Raw genomic sequence first — 24,131 nt, 5'->3', positions numbered from 1 at the left:
GGGACAAGGACTGACAAATAGAGATCTGCTATATAAGTCGGATTGGCGGTGCGACATAGGTGTGAGAACTATAGATGTGAGGGCCGCGTAGCGGCCCGAACCTCTAGTAATAATATGAATCTGCAGGTTAAATAATTGTAGTGGAGTAAAAAGTACAATACCTGCCTCTGAGACGTAGTGGAGTGGAAGTCTAAAAAATGAAAATACTAATGGAAGTAGTACAGTACTTGAGGTACATTACTTTCCACCACTGATCATTGTAAGCCTGGTTTAGTTGTTGACTTGTGTGGTAACATCATCCCACAAGCTAAAGAGCTCTTCAAGGTCCTGAGAACAGTTGAGCCCATTATGTCTAAAAGGACTTTCAAAGCTACTGTATTTCCAAGAACTTTTCAGACCAATGAAACATTGACAATATAGGAATATAGGAAGCAATATCTTTGTATTGTATTGAGATGTTAAAGCCACAGTTTAAAAATAAATCATCTGACTTATTTGATGGAAATATTATTTAAACATACATTTAACAAATGTACAATATTGTTTTTAACATTTTAAAACACTAAGCTGATTCCCTTTGAGGACGAAGTCCATAGCAGCAGCTCCACAATACTCTCCACTTTTTCTTTATACACTTACAGAACACACATAAATGAAATCATGCTGAAGTGTGTTGTGTGCGTGCTAGTGATGGGCCGATACCACATTTCTTCAAGTCGATACGATACCGATATTTTTGCGGCCAATTTTCCGATACCGATACCGATACCGATACCAGAACCGGAAACAGAAACACACCGGAAACGGGACCGGAAATGGCCATAACCCGGAAACGGAAGTACCAGAAACGGAACCGGAAATGACTGTAAACCGGAACCGGAAGTACATTCAAAAGTATCGATATTTTTTTTTAAGTATCGATACCAAATGATATTCACACAATCCATCGATATATCGATACAAGTATCGATATGCCCATCACTAGTGCGCGCTTGCGTGTGTGCGTGCTCATGGTCGGCAGCGTTGTATGAACCGCGGGTACAGACACACGTCTCTGACGTGCTTTGCGGCGAGCATCCAGGTGAGGAAGCGCTCCAGGCCCAGTCCATAGCCGCCGTGGGGACAGGTGCCGTACTTCCTCTGGTCGGTGTACCAGTAGTAGGGCGTCGGGTCGATCCCTTCTCTCCTGTATCCCTCGAGGAGCTCCTCTTCCTTCCAGATGCGCATGGATGCTCCAACCACCTCGCCCACGTTGGGCATCAACAGGTCCACAGACTGGGTGAGGCGCGGGTCGTCGGCGCAGCGCTCCATGTAGAAGGATTTGATCTCGGTGGGAAAGCGGCACAGCAGGACCGGCTCGCCGATGGCGTCCGTCATAAGTCTCTCCGGAGCCTCGGGGATGTCCTCCCCGAACTCGTAGTGGGCGCCGTCGGCCTTCTTGACGTCGTGCTCCTTGAGCCAGTCGATGGCTTCGACGTAGCTCATCCTCTTGAAGGGCCTCTTGGGAGGCTTGAAGTCGGGGTTGAGGTCCTCGAGCAGGGCGCCGGCGGGGGACTTGAGCACGCGGTCGACCACGTCGCACACCAGCTCCTCCAGCCGGTCCAGCAGGTCCTCGAAGGTGATGAAGGGACACTCGGCCTCGACGTGGGTGTACTCGGCCAGGTGGCGGCGCGTGCGCGACTTCTCGGCGCGGTAGGACTGGGCGATGCAGAAGGCGTCTCCCAGCGCGGGCAAGCAGGTCTCCAGGTACAGCTGGGAGGACTGGGTCAGGTACGCCTGCTCGCCGAAGTAGTCGAAGCTGAACAACGTGGAGCCGCCTTCCACCTGGGTCTGGACCATGGTGGGCGGGGTGACCTCGCAGTATCCCCGGCTGAAGTAGTGGTCCCTGAAGCACTGTGTGACCGCCGAGCGCACTCTGAGCGTCTTGGAGACGGCGTCCCCCCGGAGCATCATGTGGCGGTTGTTCAGCTGCACGTCCACGTCCGACTCCTTGTTGAGGACGTTGTCGGCTCCGCCCGCCGGGGCTAAGCCGATCAGCTCCCAGAAGTCGCAGTGCAGCTCGTGGCCACCGGGGGCCTCTTGGCCCTGCGGTAACGGTTGGACCGTTCCGTACAGAGCCACGGAGCTCTCTCTGGACAGGACCAAGGCGTCGTAACACTGACACAGCTTATCGGTCAGGACGCACTGGAGCTCCCCGGTGCCGTCTCTCAGCACGACGAACAGCAGCTTCTTCCCTTGTCTCCTCAGCTCTTTGACCCATCCAAACACTTTCACTCTCTGACCTTTCGTCGCTCCCGCGTGGCGGATCTTGACCGTCTTCGGTTCAGGCAGGCTGGCGTCCATCTCGACGGTGATTCTCTTGGCCTCTTCCAGGTTCCTTTCCCTTCTCTCGCCGTCCTCAACCTTCTTCTTGTCGGTCTTGGCGTCCTTCATCTGGGTCTTAGAAATCACCGCCCAGCGCTCCCCTTCCTTCTGTGAGTCCACATAGATGGTCGGGAACGGCTTCTTGTTCCCGACAGACGACAGAGCCTTCAGAGGGGTCTTGAAGGGTTTGCGCTGGGTCCCTTCTCCGTCGTGATCACTGCCGATGCTGTCTGACACATACAGCTCACCCACTGTGAGTTGTGATGTTTGCTTTGTTACTTCCTCTGCAAGGTGATCCATGCTTCTCTCTCTGTAGGTAGCAAAGTATCTCGGAATCTCTTTGGGACATGCCCTTCTGAGAGGTTTCGAGCCTCTCTTTATAATACTGGCTTGCGGTCCTGACATCACTATGATGATGTCAGATAGTGTCAGACGTCTCCATATATGGAGCTGCCGATTAGTTAGTTAGTTAGTTATGGCCAAATATGGGATCAAGACGTCAGCCCTGGACGTGATGGTTATGTCTATACTCCGTACAGACTCCGTACATATGGCACGTTTGGGTCTCTATGACGACTTTGCAGGTCTATTGTCTCCATCTATAGGGATCTCCATATATAGGCTATTGTTTCTAAGTATGCCCTGAATGTTCGTAACAGCCGCCCACGGTTTTCCCATGGAAAAACGTAAACATTTCAAGAACATTCCTGGCATACGCCGCCCCACGGATTTCCGGTGGAAATACGTAAACATTCCAGGATGTTCCCTAGCATCCGCTTCCTTCTCTTATTCCTCCCCCCTTTTTTTTTCTCCTTTTCCCCACACCTCCTTTCCTCCTTTCGGTCTGCCATCTCGATCTGCCATTTCTGCCGGACTTGGAGGTTTTATAGGTAACACCTCACGAAATATTTCCAGAACTGGTCGGCGAGGATTTGGCTGTGTCTCCATCTTCGTCTGCTCATCATTTCTGACTCATTATACAGTACTTGCGGTAGAGATGCGTCCCGCCGCCCCATGAGGAGGATATTTTGCCGCCCCGTGCAGAACTTGGAGCTCCCTTACAGTTCTGAGACGTCATACCTCAGGCTGCCCAGACAAAACCCATCCGTTGAGCAGCAGCTTGTAGCAGAATTGTCCACTCCGACCCGTCATCTAGCACCGCGTAGGCCTCTGTTGCCTGGTCACCGTTTCTAATCAACACTTTAACAATCTTCAGCATGACATTCCGTCCTCTGGGAGAGTGGTCCACGCACAGGAACCCATCGGTGGTATGCATGATCTTGGTGACAGGTTGTGATCCGTCGTTGGTCGTTGGTTGATTGTCACGGCTCTCGACCTGCGGTTGTCTCTAGACCTGCGGGTGCTCATCCTCTCCAGGCCCCTGTCCTTCCTTCGTCCATTCTCGAGATTGTACGTCATGGAGAATGTCCAGATGGGTTTGGTTGCATTGTGAGCATTTCTTGAGTAGGTCGCAATCCCTGGCCTGGTGAGATCTACCGCACCTCCAGCACATCCTTTCATCCATGATCCAGCGCCGTTTCTGAACTGTAGTTAGCTGCTTGAACCCCGCACAGGAGTTCAGTGTGTGATAAGCCTGTTTACAGTACGGGCAATGCCCTTGGTACCTCTTGCCTCTGTTCTGCCTTCTAGACTGTGCAAGGTTCGTAGTTGTGGTATTCATCATTATATTCACAGGTCTCTTATACGGCTGGGTAGCTCTCTGTGGACTTCGGATCCTATGTGTCCGAGCAGTGTTGCGTGGACTGCGTACCTCCGGTTGCCGAACGGCCCGTCGGGGGCTAGGGACGCGTGTCGTCCTGTGCCGGTCGCGCTGTGGGCTCTGTTCCTGGTGACCACCTATCTGTGCTCCTTTACATCTCATCCTCATTTCAAACAAGAGCCATTCTGCCAGGTCCGGCAGGAAGGGGGTCCGAATCCGGTTCTTGTTGGCGGACTTTTGGAATATTACCCTTAAATCATACGGCAGCCGAGCTAAGAGTTGCATGACATAGGTTGCACATATCAGCTCCGCTCTTCCTTCTCTCCCGGATTTTGATAACAGAGCCACCAGGCCTCGGTCTTTCAGAGTAAATGTTCGGAATGCCTCTATGTCTCCATTCCGAATGGTGGGTCCCTGTATGAGCTCAGCGATGCCCTGCATTGCCACTTGATGAGGCTGCCCGAACTGTTCCGCGAGGGCTGCCATAGTCTCTGAGTAGGGGTGTGATGAGTCTGCGTGAGCCTCCGCCACTAAGTAAGCGTCTTCAAGCTTCAGATGGTCGCATACAATGCGGAACTTGAATTGTTCTGTTGTGTTGGGAGGGAAGGCATCCTTCAATGCCCCCTTTAATCTTGCGAACTCTCTAGGGTTCGGAGAGGCGAACACCGGTATGATGGGTACCGGTCCCCGATAGAGAGTCTCCCCTGGAGGGCCATGTCGCCGCTCAACTGGGGTTCTCGACCGGTGCCTCCTTGCCGAACCCCGATTGGTCGAAGAAGAACTTTGCCTGAAACGGGTCGCCCTATGGAACTGTGGATCGCATGTTCTGTTATTTCCTCTGCTTCCATTTGTCTTTAGCTTAAGAGCAGTCCAAACAATGAGGTAAACAAAATAAAAAAGTAATGAATTGAACAACAATCAAGTACCTCCGCTATGTGGCTTAAACACACTGACAGCCCCGATGCTCTACCCGCCCCTTTATTACAACGACATCACAGTGACCTGGTCAATTCTGATTGGACCCTAGCAACCGTCTAGACCTTAGCAACCCTTTATTAAACCATAGCAACCACTGTTTTACCCTGGCAACCACCTGTTTTACCCTAACAACCGCACATTAGACCCTAGCAACCACTGTTGTACCATAGCAACCACCAATTAAACCACAGCAACCACTGTTTTACCCTAGCAACTAACTGTTTTGCCCTACAAAAAACTACTTTTAACAGTACTTAAAACAATCAGCACTCTCAATGGGCGGCAGTGGCTCAGGGGTAGAGCGGCCGGATGGCAATCGCAAAGTTCCCAGTTCGATCCCGGGCTCCCCCAGAGTTAGTGTTGAAGTGTCCTTGAGCAAGACGCTGAAGCCCTAATTGCTCTCAATGAGTGGGTTGGTGTCTTGCATGGTTTCCTCTGCCGTGTGTGTGTGAATGGGTGAATGTAATGCACAATCTATGTAAAGCGCTTTGGATAAAAGTGCTATATAAATGCACCATTTATATACCATTTATCAACATTAATCATTAACCAACTGGGGCTGGAAACTAGCAGCTATTGCTGTGACTAACTAGCTGACACCTTCTCAGTAATATGCCATTACACTGGAAACAATGAAACAGTTCATAATAAATAAAATAAAACGTTTGGCACGTTTTCTTTGATATCACTTCACACATTCAATCACAGCCCTTCTATTCACACAAGTTGCTATCTGGAGCTGGACATCAAGAACTGTCGACTTATATCGCTGTGTGTGTGTGTGTGTGTGTGTGTGTGTGTGTGTGTGCGTGCGTGCGTGCGTGCGCGCGTGCGCGCGCGCGTGCGTGCGTGTGTGGTTTCTGCCTGACAGCAACAAATAAATGGATGGCTGAAGTTTGGCAGACAGCTCTTGGGAGCAGACCAGCAGCTCTGGGACATTGTGCTCTGATACATGAGTCCAAGCTTGAGTTATTTGGTCGTGATGGCAGTTTGGCATTCTAGATGAAAACCTATAACTGCCTTTGAACAAAAGAACCTGTAAAGCATGGTGATGAGAGCATTATGGTCTGGAGGACCTGGCCAGCTCGCCATCGTTGAATCATCCACACATTCCTCACTGTACCAGAGAATAATTGAGGAAATCATGTGCCATCCGTCAAAATGCTGAAGATGAATTGTACTGTACTGTAGGCCTAAGTGGAACTTCCAGCAAGACAATGACACAAAAACATTCTGTTTAGTTCAACTTTTGTTTCATAAAACGATGAAATACTTTTGCTTTTTCTCTCTCTGCCTTAAAACAACACAACCCCACAAAACACAACCCCGCACACAACGCAACACAACACCCCAAAACTAACAAAAAAGCACACGATGATACAACCTGTCAGAACATCTCAGCGATAAACAAAGCAAAATCAACAACATAATCACTGAGAAAGAATCAATGAAAGGTTATAGAATGGCAAAGTTAAAGCCCATGGATCATAATCCAATATGAATGCTGTGGGGAGACATCCAGTAGAAGACAGCAGTACATGTAAGAGAACCCTCAAACATCAAACCATCGAAGGACTAAAAAAAACAGAAGAGTGGACAACAATTCTTCCCTGTCAGGGGCTGATAAAACAATACAAGAAATGTCTACAAGAAGTTACACCTGCCAAAAGGATCCAATGCCAGCCATTCAACCTTGGGTGCACTTATATTTTATGTATGAGTAAACATTTAAGCATTTATTTTATTAGCTGAACGCAATTGCAAACCTCAATTTCCCAGAGTAAGTTGTTGAATGAGGTCATGTTTGTCCACGTGAACCCTATAGCGTCTCTATGTTGAAGCGAGCTACAAGCTACAAGCTCACAACGAGTCACCATGCGTTGTGAGATTGTAGATCGGCCATTTTCTGCAAAGTATAGGGCGGTATAGGGTTTAAGTGGTTAGAAGTTTTCACTGTTAGCTGACAAAGGTTGTATCATCTACAGTGTGAGTGTAGTGCTGTTTCGACTGTGATTCAGACACCAGTAGAGCATCACATAGTAAGAAATGTTCATATTGCTAACAGGCATTAAACATAGAGTACAGTTTGTTAGTTATGGTCATAGACAAGCTTTATTGCACTGTAATGCCCTGTAGTGGGAGATAGGGGTCTAATTTAGTGAAACCTCTGTGATATGAGTTTCTAACTGTATAACTCATATAACCACTTCTTTACAAATGTATAATATTAGTTGTAGTTGTATAGTACTGTATGTACAGTACTATACTATGTTCTGAAACTGTATTAATATGTTTGCGTATTTTCTATTCATATGACAACTTTAATCTCCATCTGTCTATTGGCACAGTTTAGTCGTTCTTGTTCTATTAAATATATTGTAAACTAGTATATCATATTTACCTGTTTTCAATGCTGTATAAAAAGTCAAAAGCATTACTGAGAATGATGAAACACTTCAGCAAGAACATCTTTGATGTCAGGGAAATGTTTAAAAGCCGACATAAAATGTATCAAAGACAAAAGAAAAGCAAAGTAAAACACACACGGCGAGCTTCCACCAGTGGTGGAAAGTAAGTATATTTACTCAAGTACGGTACTTTAAACAATACACCTGTGGCTACAATAACAATAGAAAGGTGAGATGGAGTAACAGTTAATACAGCAGAAGTTATAGTACTGTACGTGTAGATATATTGTAGTAACAGTTAACACAGAGGTACTAGTGGTATACATGTGGAGGTGAGAGGAGTTAGATAATTAAATCACAGTCTTTTCTCCGTGGCTTATGTGTGTACTGCCGGATCATACAGTGTAATTCTCCAGGTGCTAAGGCCTAATGGATTATGATTCATTCATATTATATTATAAGAGGTTTAAATATACCCTCATTACCACATTCTCATCAAGCCTGGTGCTGTAGCTCTAACAATGGTGTGCTGGCCTACTTTTGAGCAACATGCAAATATGTACATTATGACATCATACATGATGAATGTGTCCCTATAGACGCTTAAGCCTAACGGCTGGTGTATGCTTGGTGTGTGCCAGTGTTGTGCTTGTTTAACACCACCACTATTTTCATCACAATGTGCAACCGGATATGAATCATAGTTAATGTATACTTTAATGCCAGACCCCTTTGCTCGATGGAAATAACCAATTTTCAAAGGCACATTTCTCAGTTAATCAACAAAGATACTGTAACAGTTTCTCATTGAGCTACACTGCCACACAACAAAGTATAAAATGAGCCCTCAGAGAAAATGTGTGTGTCTGTATAATGAGCACAAATGTTTTATACTACTGTAGAGCGAGTGTTTGATCTCCTCCTGAAGTCCCTGACATTACAGAGCAACGCACGTTAGATCATTTTACTTTTCCATCTGCATGGGTACATCGGTTGAAACCATTCTGCAGGAACCTCCGGCTAATTAAACGGGATTGAGGGGTGAGTTTTTGATCTTTCATTAAAGTCAGGGGAATTGACACTGGACCCAGGAGATCAAGCCCTGAGCAGAGTGTTTGCTGGAACCTGGTTTGGATAATGATCTGCAGTCTCTGGGCAGTAATCTAGCGTAAGAGGCCAGTGTGACAATGAATGAATTCCACTCCCATCGCCCAAATCCCTCAAAGTGATTTGCTATTAACCTTGTGATGGTGAATGACTTGTATTAGCCCACATGGAGAGAGCCAGGAGCTTTTCTACACATGATGGAGAAGTAATTCTCTCACTAATCACACGATTAATTGCAAGGTGTGTCAAATCTATGGTTTGGGATTTTGGGAATTTGGCACTAATGGCGTTGCCAGCGAGTAATTCCAGGTGTGATAAGTAAAACAAAATATGATATGAATTCACTAAATGGAGCTCACAGGCTGTGGCTATGGCTATTTTCACTATACTGTACATACAACACAGTAAATATGGCTCAAGTGGTTAAAAATATAATGTATATGCTTACATACTAAACACTTAAGTATGGTTCTTTATTACTGTCACTTTTGAGTATTAACAATGCAAGAAGACACGCAATACTGTCATACTGTATATGTCTTATTACAGGGTTGTTTGGACAAAGACCCAACAGACATAGAGCTGTTTTTGTTTTTGTTTACAGCCAGCTTTCATAACTAACTCACGCATAAATTGTCTATTTAAACATTATGGAAAATACATGGGGACAACAGCAATTCTAATATGGCAATATGGTCTCAGTTTATGAAAGTAGGGAAAATTATATTTCTTGTAGCCTTGGAGAGCAAACATCTGACCATCTATTTCAACACTAATTTCTTAGTTTCTTTATTTTCATTTTTGATATTTATTTGGTTGAGTTTATTCGGTTTTTTTAAAGAAAAAAAACATACTGTATAGAGTGATCGCAGCATTTAGGCAGCAAATTAATATTTTGTCTCCAGCTCAGAGAAGAGGTTTCATGTGACATCATTGTGGTTTGAGTCTGGCCTAATATCCTCCTGATTAGAGTTTGTTATTGATTCTTGCCAGAGCTGTGAAGGTCACACTCACTATTCATATCACTGGACTCACATAGACTGACCTTCAAAAGCAACTCTCATACACACTCAAATCCTCTGTGGTGATTTACCTCTGAGAGTGTACAAATGGACCCAAATGGGTCCATTTGGTTCCATTTGTACACTCAAGAGTTACAAAAGGATTAATTGATGCTGATTTAAATGAATAACATCATTATTTTTACACACTTGATGACATTATCCTCCCAACAATATGCTTCATGATTGAGTTATAAATGCAGTGGTGGGAAGTAACTAAGTAAGTTTTGCAGCGACCAAGCCAACAGTGCCGGAGATTAGCTGTTCACACACACGCATGCACGCACGCATGCATGCACGCACGCACGCACGCACGTACGCACGCACGCACGCACGCACGCACGCACGCACGCACGCACGCACGCACGCACGCACGCACGCACGCACGCACGCACGCACGCACGCACGCACGCACGGACAAAAAGGGGTGACAAGAAGCAATAAAATGAGAGACCACACAGCTAATATAAGCCACTCTTTCTGTCTGTATACGTCAGTCCAAAGTGACAAAAAATCAAGAGCTGCATGGCAGCTTTTCATGAACTACATGCTTGTCTTTTCTCTACCTCTACAGCTGGTACAGTTAATACGTTCTTATTTTAAACGCTGACGCCTTGTGCACCTTGTTTATTAGGCCATGGGCATACTGAATAACCCAAGGATGTGTTTGTCTCTGCCCAGAGGATTAGAAGATGGCATCCATCCAACAGGTATTTAGAGGCAGTGGACCAACCTGTTTTAGCTCAAAATGTAGGACATATGAGAGCTGTAATGGATCCTGACGTTAATGTAACGTAATGCCAAAATGCATGAACAAAACGTTGTTTTGCTGAATGGGCTGATGGATCTGCAAGTCTTGCTCTTTCATTTTACTGCAAGTACTTAATGTTGAAGATTCACTGACCACATTGCTGAGCTTGTAGAGCTTTTTATTTTTTTATTTAAAAAAAAAGTCATTTAGCAATAGAGGGGCCACAGATTAGTCTATTTGAGTGGTCCTTAGCATGGAAAAGTTTAATTACTGCATGTTCACAAAAAAACATGCAGCCGGGGCGACCTGATGAAGGGGAAAGGAACTGGTTGGAATAACGTGTTCCTTCCACGCGCTACGTCCTACCGGGGGAAACTCCCCCCTGTCAGGTGATAAGAAGCGGCCTGCCCACTCCCCATGTGTTGAAGGAAGCACGAGCTCAGTTCTGGGCTCTCCCCAGGCTGGCAGAGGGAGAGTAGTACTAAAAATGTTGGAAAAACATGGAAATGTTCAGAACCCCCTATAGTGCACTATATTGAGTAGGGAATGATTAGTCTTTCATGATATTGTAAATAGGTAAGCATTAAAGCGTGTAATACCAATTGATTAGGCTAGCTTACAATTAATGTGATAATGATTCATACGGTAGGCTATGCTTGTGTAACAATTTACACAACCGTGACATTTCAGAAGAGAACACCCCCCCCTGCCCCCCATTGAGCCTTGCCCTTAATCATTTCATAATGTCACATGTAAAATGTCACTTCTCTCTATTCTATTGAATACAGGTGGCCTCAGGAGACACTGTGACACAATCAATGCCATGATCATCACCCTATAATAGTTCCAGAGGGATGATGGGGAATCCCCCATTATCATGGTCAGTCTTTTAATTTGTTTTTCTTTTCTTCTTTTTGTTGTGACAAAGTATAAGTAGTTAAGAAAATGTCTCCCTCGTTAATTGATGTATTTATTTAATTAAATCAAAGCCTATTTAAGATTAATGTTTCGCTACATAAATTGTCTACAAACCAATTACATTATTAATATTTTGCAACATAAACAGTCTACATACCAGTTATTTTATTCATATTTTGCTACATAAGCTGTCTACAAACCAATTATGTTAGTGTGAGAGTGTTCTGGAAATTACGTCTAAAAACAATTCCAAAGCACCTCTCTGTTGTGACCATCAAATAGTTTATAAGAAGACATTAGCTTCAAGTTCAACTTTATTTGTGTCTGAAGGGTAATTGGTTTTGCAGCATAAAGTGCAACATAAAAGCAAACATCAGTAAGAGTAGCACCGACTCAGCAGCACCGCTTCAATGAACAATAGCAACATCACATCACAATAAGAACAAGCTGACTAATCAGTCATAAAGTATGAGCATTACAATAAACGGGGGTCCTTTAATACATTGAGACCGGGAACGCATCTGTGTCATTTTAGGATGATCTTTGGCTATTCAAAAAATAGCAGATATACAAGCTCATAGCGCGTCACAGAGTGCCAAGCTATGAGCTTGTATATCTGCATTTTATTTTTTTTATCGTGAAAATGTATGCAAATCCTTGAATATATATATATATGTTTTAAAGCGAACATGTTTTACTCTGGGGGTCCCTGGAACAACATATTGTGAGATGGGGGCAAGATATAGCGACAAACTGTTAAGATTTAGAAAATATTTTTATATATGTATTTGGCCCACGGACCCCCATCTCAAAATGTTTTGTTCCAGGGACCCCCCCAGAATCAAAGATTTGAGTTACAAATGTTGTCTTTAAAAGATATATTCAAAGATGTGCACAAATCTTCAAGATTAAAAAATATATATAGCAGATCAGTGCCGCGCTATGAGCTTGTAGATGAGCTTGTAGATCTGCTATGTTTTGAATAGCCAAAACAAATCTAAAATGACAGAGATGCGTTCCCGGATTGAATGGCTTAAAACTCCTGGTGAAGGTAGAGATAGACATTTGAAACCCACGATGAACATTTATAATGAACATGTTTCTTAATGACCTCTTGCACACCAATTCCCAAATTGCCATCCGACGACTCGCAACGAGTAGCTAATTCCCGATTGTCTTTCCCAGATGTGTTGAAAACCGTCTGACCAATAAAATAAATCACATCGGACCCAGTGTGCAAATACCCTTATACAACAGAACACACTCTACTATGCTGAAAACCTGTGATGTTGCTTATTATTGTGTTCACTATTTCAGTCATGGTGTTTTTAGATTTGATGTATAGACTATATATAGCATACTAATATTTGAGAGAAAATGATCAATTCGAATTGGATTCTGCCAAAGCCTGCCACTGACGAGATTGACGAGATTTTGAATTTTCAGTGGGGGGGGAAGCGGTGGGGGGGGGCGCTGTTCCGCAGCCTGTGAATGATCCCAGGATCACCGAGGAAGAGTATACACCCAGAAATCATGTGATCACAACAAAATGGAGCTGGTTTTGTTTAGGTGTTATAGGATTTACAAAAGTCCCCTTTTCTGTTGTTTTTAGCGAAAACAAGCCACATTCAACTGGCCATAACTATGGGTTGGATTACCGCGACCGGAAACAATTTTTTCCACCTATATTACGAGACCCCTGTGCGTGTAATGCGGCGATCGCCGTGAGGACGGTGATCACTGAAAATATTCCACGATTTTTCAAAGGTCAGTAAAAACACTGGTTTTCGCTGGCAGTGGGGGTGGGACTCTATTACACTTACACTGTGCTTACTCTGGCAGTTAAAGAGTTAACACAGAGTCATCAGGGAGCTGTCCACATGAACCTTTGTGAGTTTCCTTATAGGCAGTATAGAGTCTTTGTTGACCTCTAAATATGAAGTACTTCTATCTATAAAAAGAGATTACAACATTTTGACCTTCAATGATGGTGCTCTGAGTGGGAGGAGGAATTCGGGCATCTGAAGCCAGTGCTCGGCACGTTTAGTTGAAGGAGTTTTTGGACCAGTTTAAAAAATAATCAGCCCCATGGGGCTTGACTTGATTCATCATGGTGGAAGAGACTGACGGACTAGAGTCTTCATCTGCAAACTTTCAGTTCAGTGTTGGGTTTATTTAACAGGAAACAGAAAATAATTACAACCGACATAAAAGGAATTTAAAATATTTCTGTAGCAAGATAAAGAAAAAAAAATAAGGAAGAGAGACAGTTTAACCCAGTTAGACCGGGTAAGTATCTGTGTCATTCTAGATTTCTTTGGCTATTCAAAAATAGCAGATATACAAGCTCATAGCACAGCAACAAGTGCCGCACTATGAGCTTGTTGATCTGCTATTTTTGAAAAATCTTGAAAATGTGTGCAAATATTTGAATATATATTTTTTAAAGAGAACATATTTTGTCAAATATTTTGTTCCCCCCAGAAGCAAAGATTTGAGTAAAAATGTTGTTTAAAAAAATATATAAATATATAAATATATTCAAAGATTTGCACGAATGTTCAAGATTAAAAAAATATATAGCTGATCTACAAGCTCGTGGCGCGGCACTCGGTGGCGCGCTATGAGCTTGTTTATCTGCTATTTTTGAATAGCCCAAAGTATAAAATAAAGGTTACAGCTAAAAGTCTAAAATGACATAGATACGTTCCCGGTCTTAATGGGTTAAGTGAAAGATATTTAGAGGGGAAATATAGGAGCCTTTAGAGAAAAGAGATAAGAGGATTTAAGATTTTCTAGCTTAGGTCTGTGGCAACCCATGTATCTCCCCAGTCAGTGACTGCAGGCCTGCCCCCTTCACCCTAGTAGAAAATTATTTAAAGCCAGAGAAAGATCTATTGAAAAAATGACTATTGCTGAAGGATCTACTTCAGGATATGAGTTCTCCAACTGGCTCAGACTTTCATCTGTTTGCAGAATATAAGGGGGTGAGAGAACACAGCCCTGGGGCGCTCCTGTATAGAGCTCACCTGACATGCACTCTGACATTCTATCACCTAGTTTAGATTCAGTTGCACGCACACAAACACACACACACACACACACACACACACACACACCCCACACACACACACACACACACACACACACACACACACACACACACACACACACACACACACACACACACACACACACACACACACACACACACACACACACACACACACACACACACACACTACATAATAGCAACATAAGTTTAAAAATCAAACTATTAGGATTTAGAAGACATTTGTAGAATCCCCAGAAGCAAAGATTTGAGTTAAAACTGTTCGCTTAAAAAATACATATATTCGAAGATTTTCACGATTAAAAAAAATATAGCAGATCTACAAGGTCATAGCGCGGCACTCGGTGCCGCGCTATGAGTTTGTATATCTGCTATTTTTTAATAGCCAAAGGCACGGTGTGCGCGCACGCACGCACGCGCGCGCAAACACACACACACACACACACACACACACACGCACGCACACGCACACGCACAAACACTTTCATTATGAGTTGTGTTGCAGAGGAAGTCAAGCATCCCACCAGCTAAACTAGAGCAGTTTATTCAACAGCAGGTGGTTGAATGATGTTGAAAGGTGTTCTGGGAGCTATAAGAAAGTCTAATGTTTTAGAAAAGTGAAGATGGTGCATGGAACATTTTGTTGAAACCCGAGTCCTTGGCCCTGCTGTGCAAACTGGAAATGTGTTTCTGAAGAGAATATAGATGTTTTCTGTTTAGACGGTGCCCGTCTTCCTCCTGTACACTTATAGGAGTTTTTTCAGGATTTCTCAAGGTTGTACCTAGATACACTAACTAGGCAACCCAGCCTGGTGGATATATGCACTTGTCTAGCTGTCAAATCTGTTTTCTATTATGACATGTAATGGAAGCTAGTGTGTGGATAAGTATAGATATTCATCATTATATAATAATACTGACAACACACACGACATTAACACACATGCATATTAATGTTAATATGCAACAATATCACACATTCAAATTAATGCTAATATCCCTTGTAGTTATCAGATTACAACCAGCAGGCTAAAAGCAGAGACTCGACTATAATTCAGTTTATTCATTCGCTTCACATTTCTTCAAACGTGGGGAGTGGCGACCGTGGCTCCATAGCCTATTACAGCATGCTTATGAAATCCAGTATGGACCGGCTGCATTTCGCATAAACGCATTACCAGCCAGGTATATGTGAAATTATCCACGGGCGGCACACCATGCCATGCTATATTTGGTAAATCAATCCGAGGAGGGAGCAGGAAGTCAATACCTGAGATACGTGCTCACACACACACACACACACACACACGCACACACACACACACACACACACACACACACACACACACACACACACACACACACACACACACACACACACACACACACACACACACACACACACACACACACACACACACACAGAGCTACGTGGGGGTTAAAGGGTCACAGACAGCATGGTGCAACATGATGGCAAGACACTAATTAATGTCTCATTTATTCTTCCTCATTTATTCTCCGTCACACCACACTGTCGCTTGTCCATACCACAACATATCGTATCCCCGCTTAAACCAGTGGTTCTCAAAGTGGGGTCCCGGGGACCCCCAGGGGTCCTCGAGAGGGCTCCAGGGGTTCCCCAGCAAAATGAGGAACAGTTTAATGTTACTATTATTTATAACTCTTGGCTAGAAGTATAGTTCAGTCAGATAACTCACCAATAGATTGAACCAATATTATAGAACAAATAGATTGAACCAATATTATAGAACAATTAGATTGAACCAATGTTATAGAATGAGAATACAAGTTAAGAGTGGATGTAATATTTTATCTTGGCGTTCAGGCTCTGCTACATATTTCTCCCTGCACCGCACAATTATACAACCATCATTAACCATTTAGAGCAGGGAGATAGATATATAGTAACAACCCCCCATGGAGAAAGTAGGTAGCTGATATATTGCACTTTTACCTTAGCGCTAGGTATACTCTTAGTTGCTTGTTTTAGAGGAGAATGCACTTGAAGACTTCTGGTGATTAGTAGTTTTCTTGCCTATACCTATGTTGAATGCACTTATTGTAAGTCGCTTTGGATAAAAATGTCTGCTAAATGACTGTAATGTAATGTAATGTAATGTAATGTAATGTAATGTAATGCAAGTGCTGAACTGTCACCACAAACAACCCCTCAACTCAACTCATCTCAGCTCTATCGTCGCATCACAGGTTCACATGCAGTTGTAAAAATAGAGGGTGATATTGTTTGTCGTAAAATATTCATTGCAGTTTCAATGGAGGAGGAAAGAAAAACAACAGGAAAAACCTTGGAAGGAACTTAAAATGTCACATGGAAGAACTTCCTTTACATTCGTGTTAATCTATCCTTTAAATGAAAGTGGTGATCAAATCAATATTTTCTGTGTGTGTGTGTGTGTGTGTGTGTGTGTGTGTGTGTGTGTGTGTGTGTGTGTGTGTGTGTGTGTGTGTGTGTGTGTGTGTGTGTGTGTGTGTGTGTGTGTGTGTGTGTGTGTGTGTGTGTAAATAAGACTGTGGGTATAAATTATGGCCCAGCATCTGTCATTGTCAGTAACCTACTGTACCCTGGGCTGCATCCACCTAAAATTGTTTGCTGCTCCTCGCTTGAATAACCTCAGAGAGAGAGAGGGAGAGAGAGAGAGAGAGAGAGAGAGAGAGAGAGAGAGAGAGAGAGAGAGAGAGAGAGAGAGAGAGAGACAGTATATCTCACAGTATATCTATCTATGTATCCATCTACGAATGAAGTACTTTGATGAATGATTAATAGATACAGTAAGTCTTAGCTGTGAGCAAGAATGCATTATTAATTTTGAAATTGCATTCTATGACTTGGTTTCCAGGGTATGATATGTATGTAGTTCAGTGTGAACTCAGAGTGGTGTAAATATGTAGGATATTAAAGCTTTGCTGTTGCCGTAGCGATATGGGCATCATCGTCTCCATTGCTGTTACAGTCTCTGTTTATTGCTCTCAGGCCAAGCTCTCTGCAGGAGTTCACGCCTTTTATCTAATGCCACATTACTGTAACCTCCTGGCCTCTGTGCGTGCGTGCGTGCGTGTTGCGATGTAAAAGCTCACAAAGTGTCACGCTGCAACTCACGGTGAGCTTGTAGAACGGCTATTTTCGATACGTAACAACTCAGGATTAAGGGTTAGGGTTAATCATGTAAAATAAATGACATTGTGTGTGTGTGTGTGTGTGTGTGTGTGTGTGTGTGTGTGTGTGTGTGTGTGTGTGTGTGTGTGTGTGTGTGTGTGTGTGTGTGTGTGTGTGTGTGTGTGTTATATGGGTCACAATAATGAAAAGATGGCTATTATGTGGGGTACTGCATCATGGTAACAGACACAGATTGTCTAACAGTGTGACGCGTTCAATGACGATTAAGAGATATAGACGTTAGACATTAGATTAGCTGACTTGTGTGACAATTAGTAGACCTTGTTGTATAGACATGTTCTGTATCTATACCTCCCTCCTTACAAAATTCCCCGAAAGTGGGAGAAATTATGAATTCATACATTCATACACAAGATCTTTGCTTCCATATTAATCTGATTGCAGTTTGGATGTGACCTTTTGTTTAGCGGCGAGACATGTTGAAGCATTGAGGGGCCGAGCATTTAAAATGTCATGTCAATATGGAGGAAAACATTCCCTGAGAGAAAACATGATAATAATTAAGCTTGATATGTATCTGATATTTATCTGATCGAGGTCAGATAAAAATCACAGGTTTAATTTACCCATGCAATAAACAGAGGTTTTATGCACACGCACACACGCACACACACACACACACACACACACACACACACACACACACACACACACACACACACACACACACACACACACACACACACACACACACACACACACACACACCATACAAGTACAACAAAACGGCACAAATAAACAGCACAGCACCCTCTGGAAGACACACATTCCTACAGGAGAGCCTGGCAACACGGTGACACCATATGTGCTCGCTCAGATAAAACGGAAAGGATGAGCAGGACCCCCTGTAGGTAAATACTCATCAGACCTGAGTATTGGCTGCTGTGTTTCCAGATTAGTCCATCATTTTCTGGCAGCACCAGGCGCTGTCCTACAGCGCTGCATTTCCTCACAAGACACAGGTTCCTCGTGGGTGGGAAACAGGCTTGAGAAATAAAAAACAAAACCCCCTTCTGTGTCCCTGGAAGCAGCACATATGTCTCATTGTTTAGGTAGGTGTGTTGTTACGGCACCTGTGGGACCGTACCTATGTTCCCCAGGTTCTATGTTCCCCAGGTTCTATGTTCCCCGCTTTCCTAGGAGAGCGGGGAATATAGGACCTAACCTAAACCTAACCCTAACCATAACCTTAGTGGGGGAACATAGGTCCGGGGAACATAGGTGTTTACTTGTGTCTGGGTTATTTCCCAAGTTTTCTCTCCGACTGTTTTTTTGCTAAATGGTGCATTTCCATAGTGCCTAGGCCTATCTCCAAAACACTTTACAATGTTTTACAATGTATCTCTCCGGGGCCCAATTATCAGTTACGTTATGTTTGGGCTGGGATGCTTTTCAGCATTGGCGTAATTTACATAGGGTTGCTGGGTTAAAACAGTGAAACTTTTTTTCAGGCTGCACTTATGCACTACACACATATATATATATATATATATATATGTGTGTGTGTGTGTGTGTGTGTGTGTGTGTGTGTGTGTGTGTGTGTGTGTGTGTGTGTGTGTGTGTGTGTGTGTGTGTGTGTGTGTGTGTGTGTGCGTGCGTGCGTGTGTGCGTGCGTGCGTGCGTGCGTGCGTGCGTGCGTGTGTGTGTGTGTATTTTGTATTTGTTTTTTAAGCTTATGACATCCACTACATGTCTAGGAAGGGTCATTGTGTCGTCGTGTCACTGTAGTGACATGTTAAGGCAGAGAGAGCCAGGGCACAAGTGTGTCAGCAATAAAGTTGAGGTAGATATTGTTATGGTCAAAACATTTATGACTGGTGCTCATTTATGACTCCTCTGGCTGCACAACACTCTGCAGTGTGGCATGGTGTTTGCCTTGTGTCCCCATAATAACTCACACAGAGGAAACACAGATTCTGTTCTTATGGTCCAGCCAGCGTGATCTAATATGAGAGTGAAGACACTAGCAGAGACTCCCATTGCAAGAATGAAATGCTGAAATGATCTGTCTATCTCAATGAGATAGTTCCAATGTTTGGAACTATAGCCCATAGTGGCTACGATCAAAGCGTGTCATAACTCTCTCTCTCTATGGGTCTGGGTCCAGGACAGATCTAACAACGTTAGAACACCAGACTCAGTCACCTTCCTGCCTGGATCTGTTTAACACACAAAGAAACATGGACTTCTCCTTATAATGTCAAATGTATTGTATAACTTTAATCTAAATAACGTAATTGGAGTGTTAATCTGTTTTTCTTTTTAATGTATTTTAACCTAATATTTATGCAATACTGGTGTACAACGAGGTCTCCGGATAGTCGAAATGGTCTGAACTTTGAAAACTCAGTGAACCATCACTGCACTTCTAAATATTCACCACTATGAAGAATGGAGGATATACTGTATGAAGTGTATAATTTGAACTGGATTTAAAATATATAATGTATAATTCATGTTTCCTTCACGTGTGTCAGCAGACCAGTGAAACATACTGTATTTGCAGAGCATGAATCCATTTGTAAAATGGAACTAATTTATCATGCAGTCACTAGTGTGTAAATGTACTCATGAATTTATATGAACTGCAAGAACTACAGCTGCATTTATAAAATAGTTGGAGGCACTTAGTTTCAATTGTAACCACAACACATGTATGTTGATCATTTGTTTACCCACAGCCACTTTCTTTTAAAGACATATTAAGTCATGTTGTTTTTTTTCATATTAAGTCATGTATTATTTCCAGTGGTGGAAAAAGTACACAAATGTTTTACTTAAGTAAAAGTATCAATACTGCAATATAGAAATACTCTGTTTACAAGTAAAAGATCATAATTCATAATGTACTTGAGTAAAAGTACAAAAGTATTGGCATAAAAATGTACTTAAAGTACCAAAAGTAAAAAAGTACTCATTGTGCAGAATATCCCATTTCACAAGATGCTTTTTAACACATTGAATGCCAATCGCGTAGATCTACGCGAACCTATTTAAAGCCGCAGCGTGCCAGTCGCGTAGATCTACGCGAACCGCCGATTCCCATTGAAATTGCCCAAGGTGCACTTTCCGAATGTTGTTGATCCATTTCCGTTTCCGGTTTCCGGTCGGAAACAGAATTATTCGGGTTCCGTTTTTTTCGATCGTATCCGCTTCCTGTCTGGGATCCTGTTTAAAACTCGATTTTCTCGGTTGTTGTTTTTCTCCTCGCTGATCACTGTTTACCGTTGATCGGCTGTATCTTCAAGATGGCGGCTCGCATTTGGAAACTGTTTTCGCTGGCCGTTTCTCACGGATCCGCTGTGTGTTTAGAACCAAATGAACGCGCACTTTTAACTTATTTAGCGAGGTCTGTGGCGACATGAAAAAATAAAAAAAAAAACACTAAAACGCTGGCACTGGTGAGTACATTATGAGATTAAACTCTGGCATGGAATGTGTTAAGAAACAGAAAATACATTTTCAGGTAGGACACCAATTTCAAAGATCATTTATCATTTATGAGCTTCAATTTCATAGTGTTGCACTTCCAATTTGGTCTGCTCATTTCATTGTTTCTTCACTTCCAATTTCATTTGTTTGTTCTGTGTCCTGTGTGATTTATCTTTTAGATATAATTGGTATCCAGCACTAGAAATATTTTCAGTTTTACTAAAGAGCTGGAGAGACAGCGAGACCCCTGTTACTGAACAGACACTTAATAGCAATGATAACTACCAGAATATAGAGCTATTTAACACTTATTTAGACAACCTTTAAGCTACAGATACAGATACAGATACAGATACAGGTAAGGGTAAGGCAAAGCCATCCACTCAGCTCTCAGTGAGGGCATGCAAGGTCATGATAAATTAGTTAAAGGGATAGTTCACCCAACCAATTCATTTTTTTCCAACAATTAGTCACCCCATGGATATATATATTTTAGTTTTTGTCGCATTCCTAAGCCAATAATTTGATGACCAGCGGACCGGTAGGCAGCGGTTCCGGTAGGAGACACAAAGGAGACTCTTTGTGTCACCAGGTTTCAAATACTGTGTCACTGCTGAGTGCTGAGACACACACAGTCACCCCCACACACACTCAGTCACACTCAATCAATCAAGTCACTGATCAGTCACACCAGTGATTGCAATTGGCAATCACTGCAAGACTACCAGCCACACCCTATAAAACAGTGTCAGCCTGCTGTAGTGAGTGAGGAGCACATCACTAGAGAGCTGCTGCAGACTTCTACCCAAACTGATTGACCTGCTGGCACAACCTGCTGGCTGTGACTGTGTGAATCTGACAGATTGAATTGGCCACGTTTTTCCCCATGATAAGAAAGAGGATCATGATGGCGAGCCAACTAACCTCAACCCAACTTGAATGAAGGAAGTTTGTCCTACCAGGGCGGGTAGGCCAAAGAGCAGCAGCCACACACTCACTTCCCCCCCAATTCACACCTCACTGCCTTCACATTGCCATTGCCCTCTGACAATAGACCCCTTAAAGGAGAATACCGGACAAATTAAGTGTTGTCTTTGATATCTCGTTACTCACCTACCGACGTGAAAAGTGGCGTTCTTTTTTACCATAGATTCCCCTGTCGTCATTTTTTAAACCCCCTCCGTTGTCATAATGGGAGCGCGTGGGTTAGGGAGATTCGTCTATTATAACCGATGCAAAGTTGTTTTTTTCTCTACTGCTAGTCATTGTGGAGTCTCATGATAGTCAAACATGCGCTGAAACTTCCTGCGAGGCCACCGTTAATGGCGAACGACTTAACACTGGTTGCTTGTTTCCAGAACCTGGCAACACGAGTTGCCAGGTTTTGCCGGTATTCTCCTTTAACAGACGACGTCACACTGGTTGCAAGCGTCATACTGGTTGCAAATGAAACCCATTATGTCAGGTCTCGCTAGGGCGCGCAGCACTAGCAAACACACAAGAGGAGGTTGAATGAACTGAAACCAGCGCACCCCTAAACAACAGGTTGAGAATTGATTGCATGAAACAATCATCTGTGCAGCCAGTCTCAATGTTGGTAAACAAATAATTGATCTATTGACAATACCTTTGACTAGCTGCTCAAGGACTGGATGTTGATGATACATGTATTGAACTGATATATTGTATGTTTTGTTTTATTTTTATGTTTATCAATACAGGGTACATTTTTCTTCACTCCCGTCTCCTGCCTATATGTTGCCATCAATATTATTTAATTCCTCCACTGTTCACCTACCTCTGACTGCAGTATACTGGTCCTATACCATATTATGCTTTGTTCACACATATGATACAAAGGCGACAAAAACTAACAAACATCCATGAATTTAAGTCTCCATGGGGTGACGAATAGAAAAAAGTCATTTTGGGGGTGAACTATCTCTTTAAATATGCCTCTAACATCTTCAACAGCAGAACTCATCATTATCCTCAGCAACAAGAGATTGAAAGTCCGCCCAGTAACCCAAAAAATACAGCCGGTGCAACACGTCTGATAGGACGACATATGATCGCCTCTCGGCAGGTCCAAAGTAAAATATTTACTTTGTTTGTTATAAGGAAACAGTTACAAACCGTTGGTATGACTTTGAACGAATGAATACTGAGGATTGTTCCGATTTTCGATGGATTGTTTCCACACAGAGTGGTACTGATGCCATCTTGTCTGGATGGCCGGGCAAGTGGATAAAATAACATTTTGTTAATTAAAATAAGTTCCGAATTGCAGCGTTAATGCTATGCAAATAACTAATGCTAATGCTATAACTAGTAATTTAATTATATGAGCAATTAATATTTTCCCATCCTAAGTACTTTTTAACCCATTCAATCCGGGAACGCATCTCATCGTCATTTTAGATTTCTTTGGCTATTAAAAAATAGCAGATCTACAAGCTCATAGCGCGGCACCGAGTGCTGCGCTCTAAGCTTGTAGATCTGTTATTTTTTGGAAAGATCGTGAAAATGTGTCCAAAACTTTGAATATGATATTTTTCAAAGCGAACATCTGTACAATATTTAGTTCCAGTGACCCCCAGAAACAAAGATTTGAGTTACAAATGTTCGCTTTAAAAAAATATATATATTCAAAGATTTGCCCCTAAAAAATCAGGATTTTTCATAAAATAGCAGATCTAGAAGCTCATAGTGACGCTATGAGCTTGTAGATCTGCTATTTTTGAATAGCCAAAGTATGAAATAATGGTGAGAGTGGTTCAAATCTAAAATGACAGATGCTTTCCCTGTCTTAATGGATTAATAAAGCGGAACGGTATGTGACTGTATTGGCAGACACACTGCTCATACTGCAGAATGGAGAGATAGTATGATTAATCATTTATTCTAGTCAGGTCATTCTGTTGGCTCAGTTAATTAGTGCACACAATGCCACATAGACACACAGACCTGCTTACTATGTATGTCACAAGTTCAGGTTGTGTTGCGTGTTATCGACTATATACCACTGATTTCTGTCCTGTGTCTCTCAACTGCAAAGACTAGACTATACTGCTGTCTGTTTTTTAACCAGTTGAATCCTTA

General features: G+C 42.9%; 2 protein-coding genes across 2 annotated transcripts in view; both read right to left on the bottom strand.

Annotated features, from left to right (window-relative positions):
* The window catches only part of LOC308082404 (leucine zipper protein 2-like), a gene marked incomplete at both ends in the record, with an annotated part of 164,101 nt that overhangs the window by 115,640 nt on the left and 24,330 nt on the right, over positions 1 to 24,131 (bottom strand). The window lies entirely within an intron of this gene.
* LOC308078688 (asparagine--tRNA ligase, cytoplasmic-like) lies at positions 1,009 to 2,664 on the bottom strand (the record flags this gene model as incomplete). Its single annotated transcript, XM_080419971.1, has 1 exon — positions 1,009 to 2,664. One exon carries the CDS (start codon positions 2,662 to 2,664, stop codon positions 1,009 to 1,011), a length of 1,656 nt encoding a protein of 551 aa, XP_080276097.1.

Source organism: Gymnoscopelus braueri, assembly GCF_963280865.1.
Source record: "Gymnoscopelus braueri genome assembly, chromosome: 1".
NCBI lineage: Eukaryota > Metazoa > Chordata > Actinopteri > Myctophiformes > Myctophidae > Gymnoscopelus > Gymnoscopelus braueri.
Note: the sequence above shows the minus strand (reverse complement) of the source record. Positions and strands in the feature narration are given on the sequence as shown.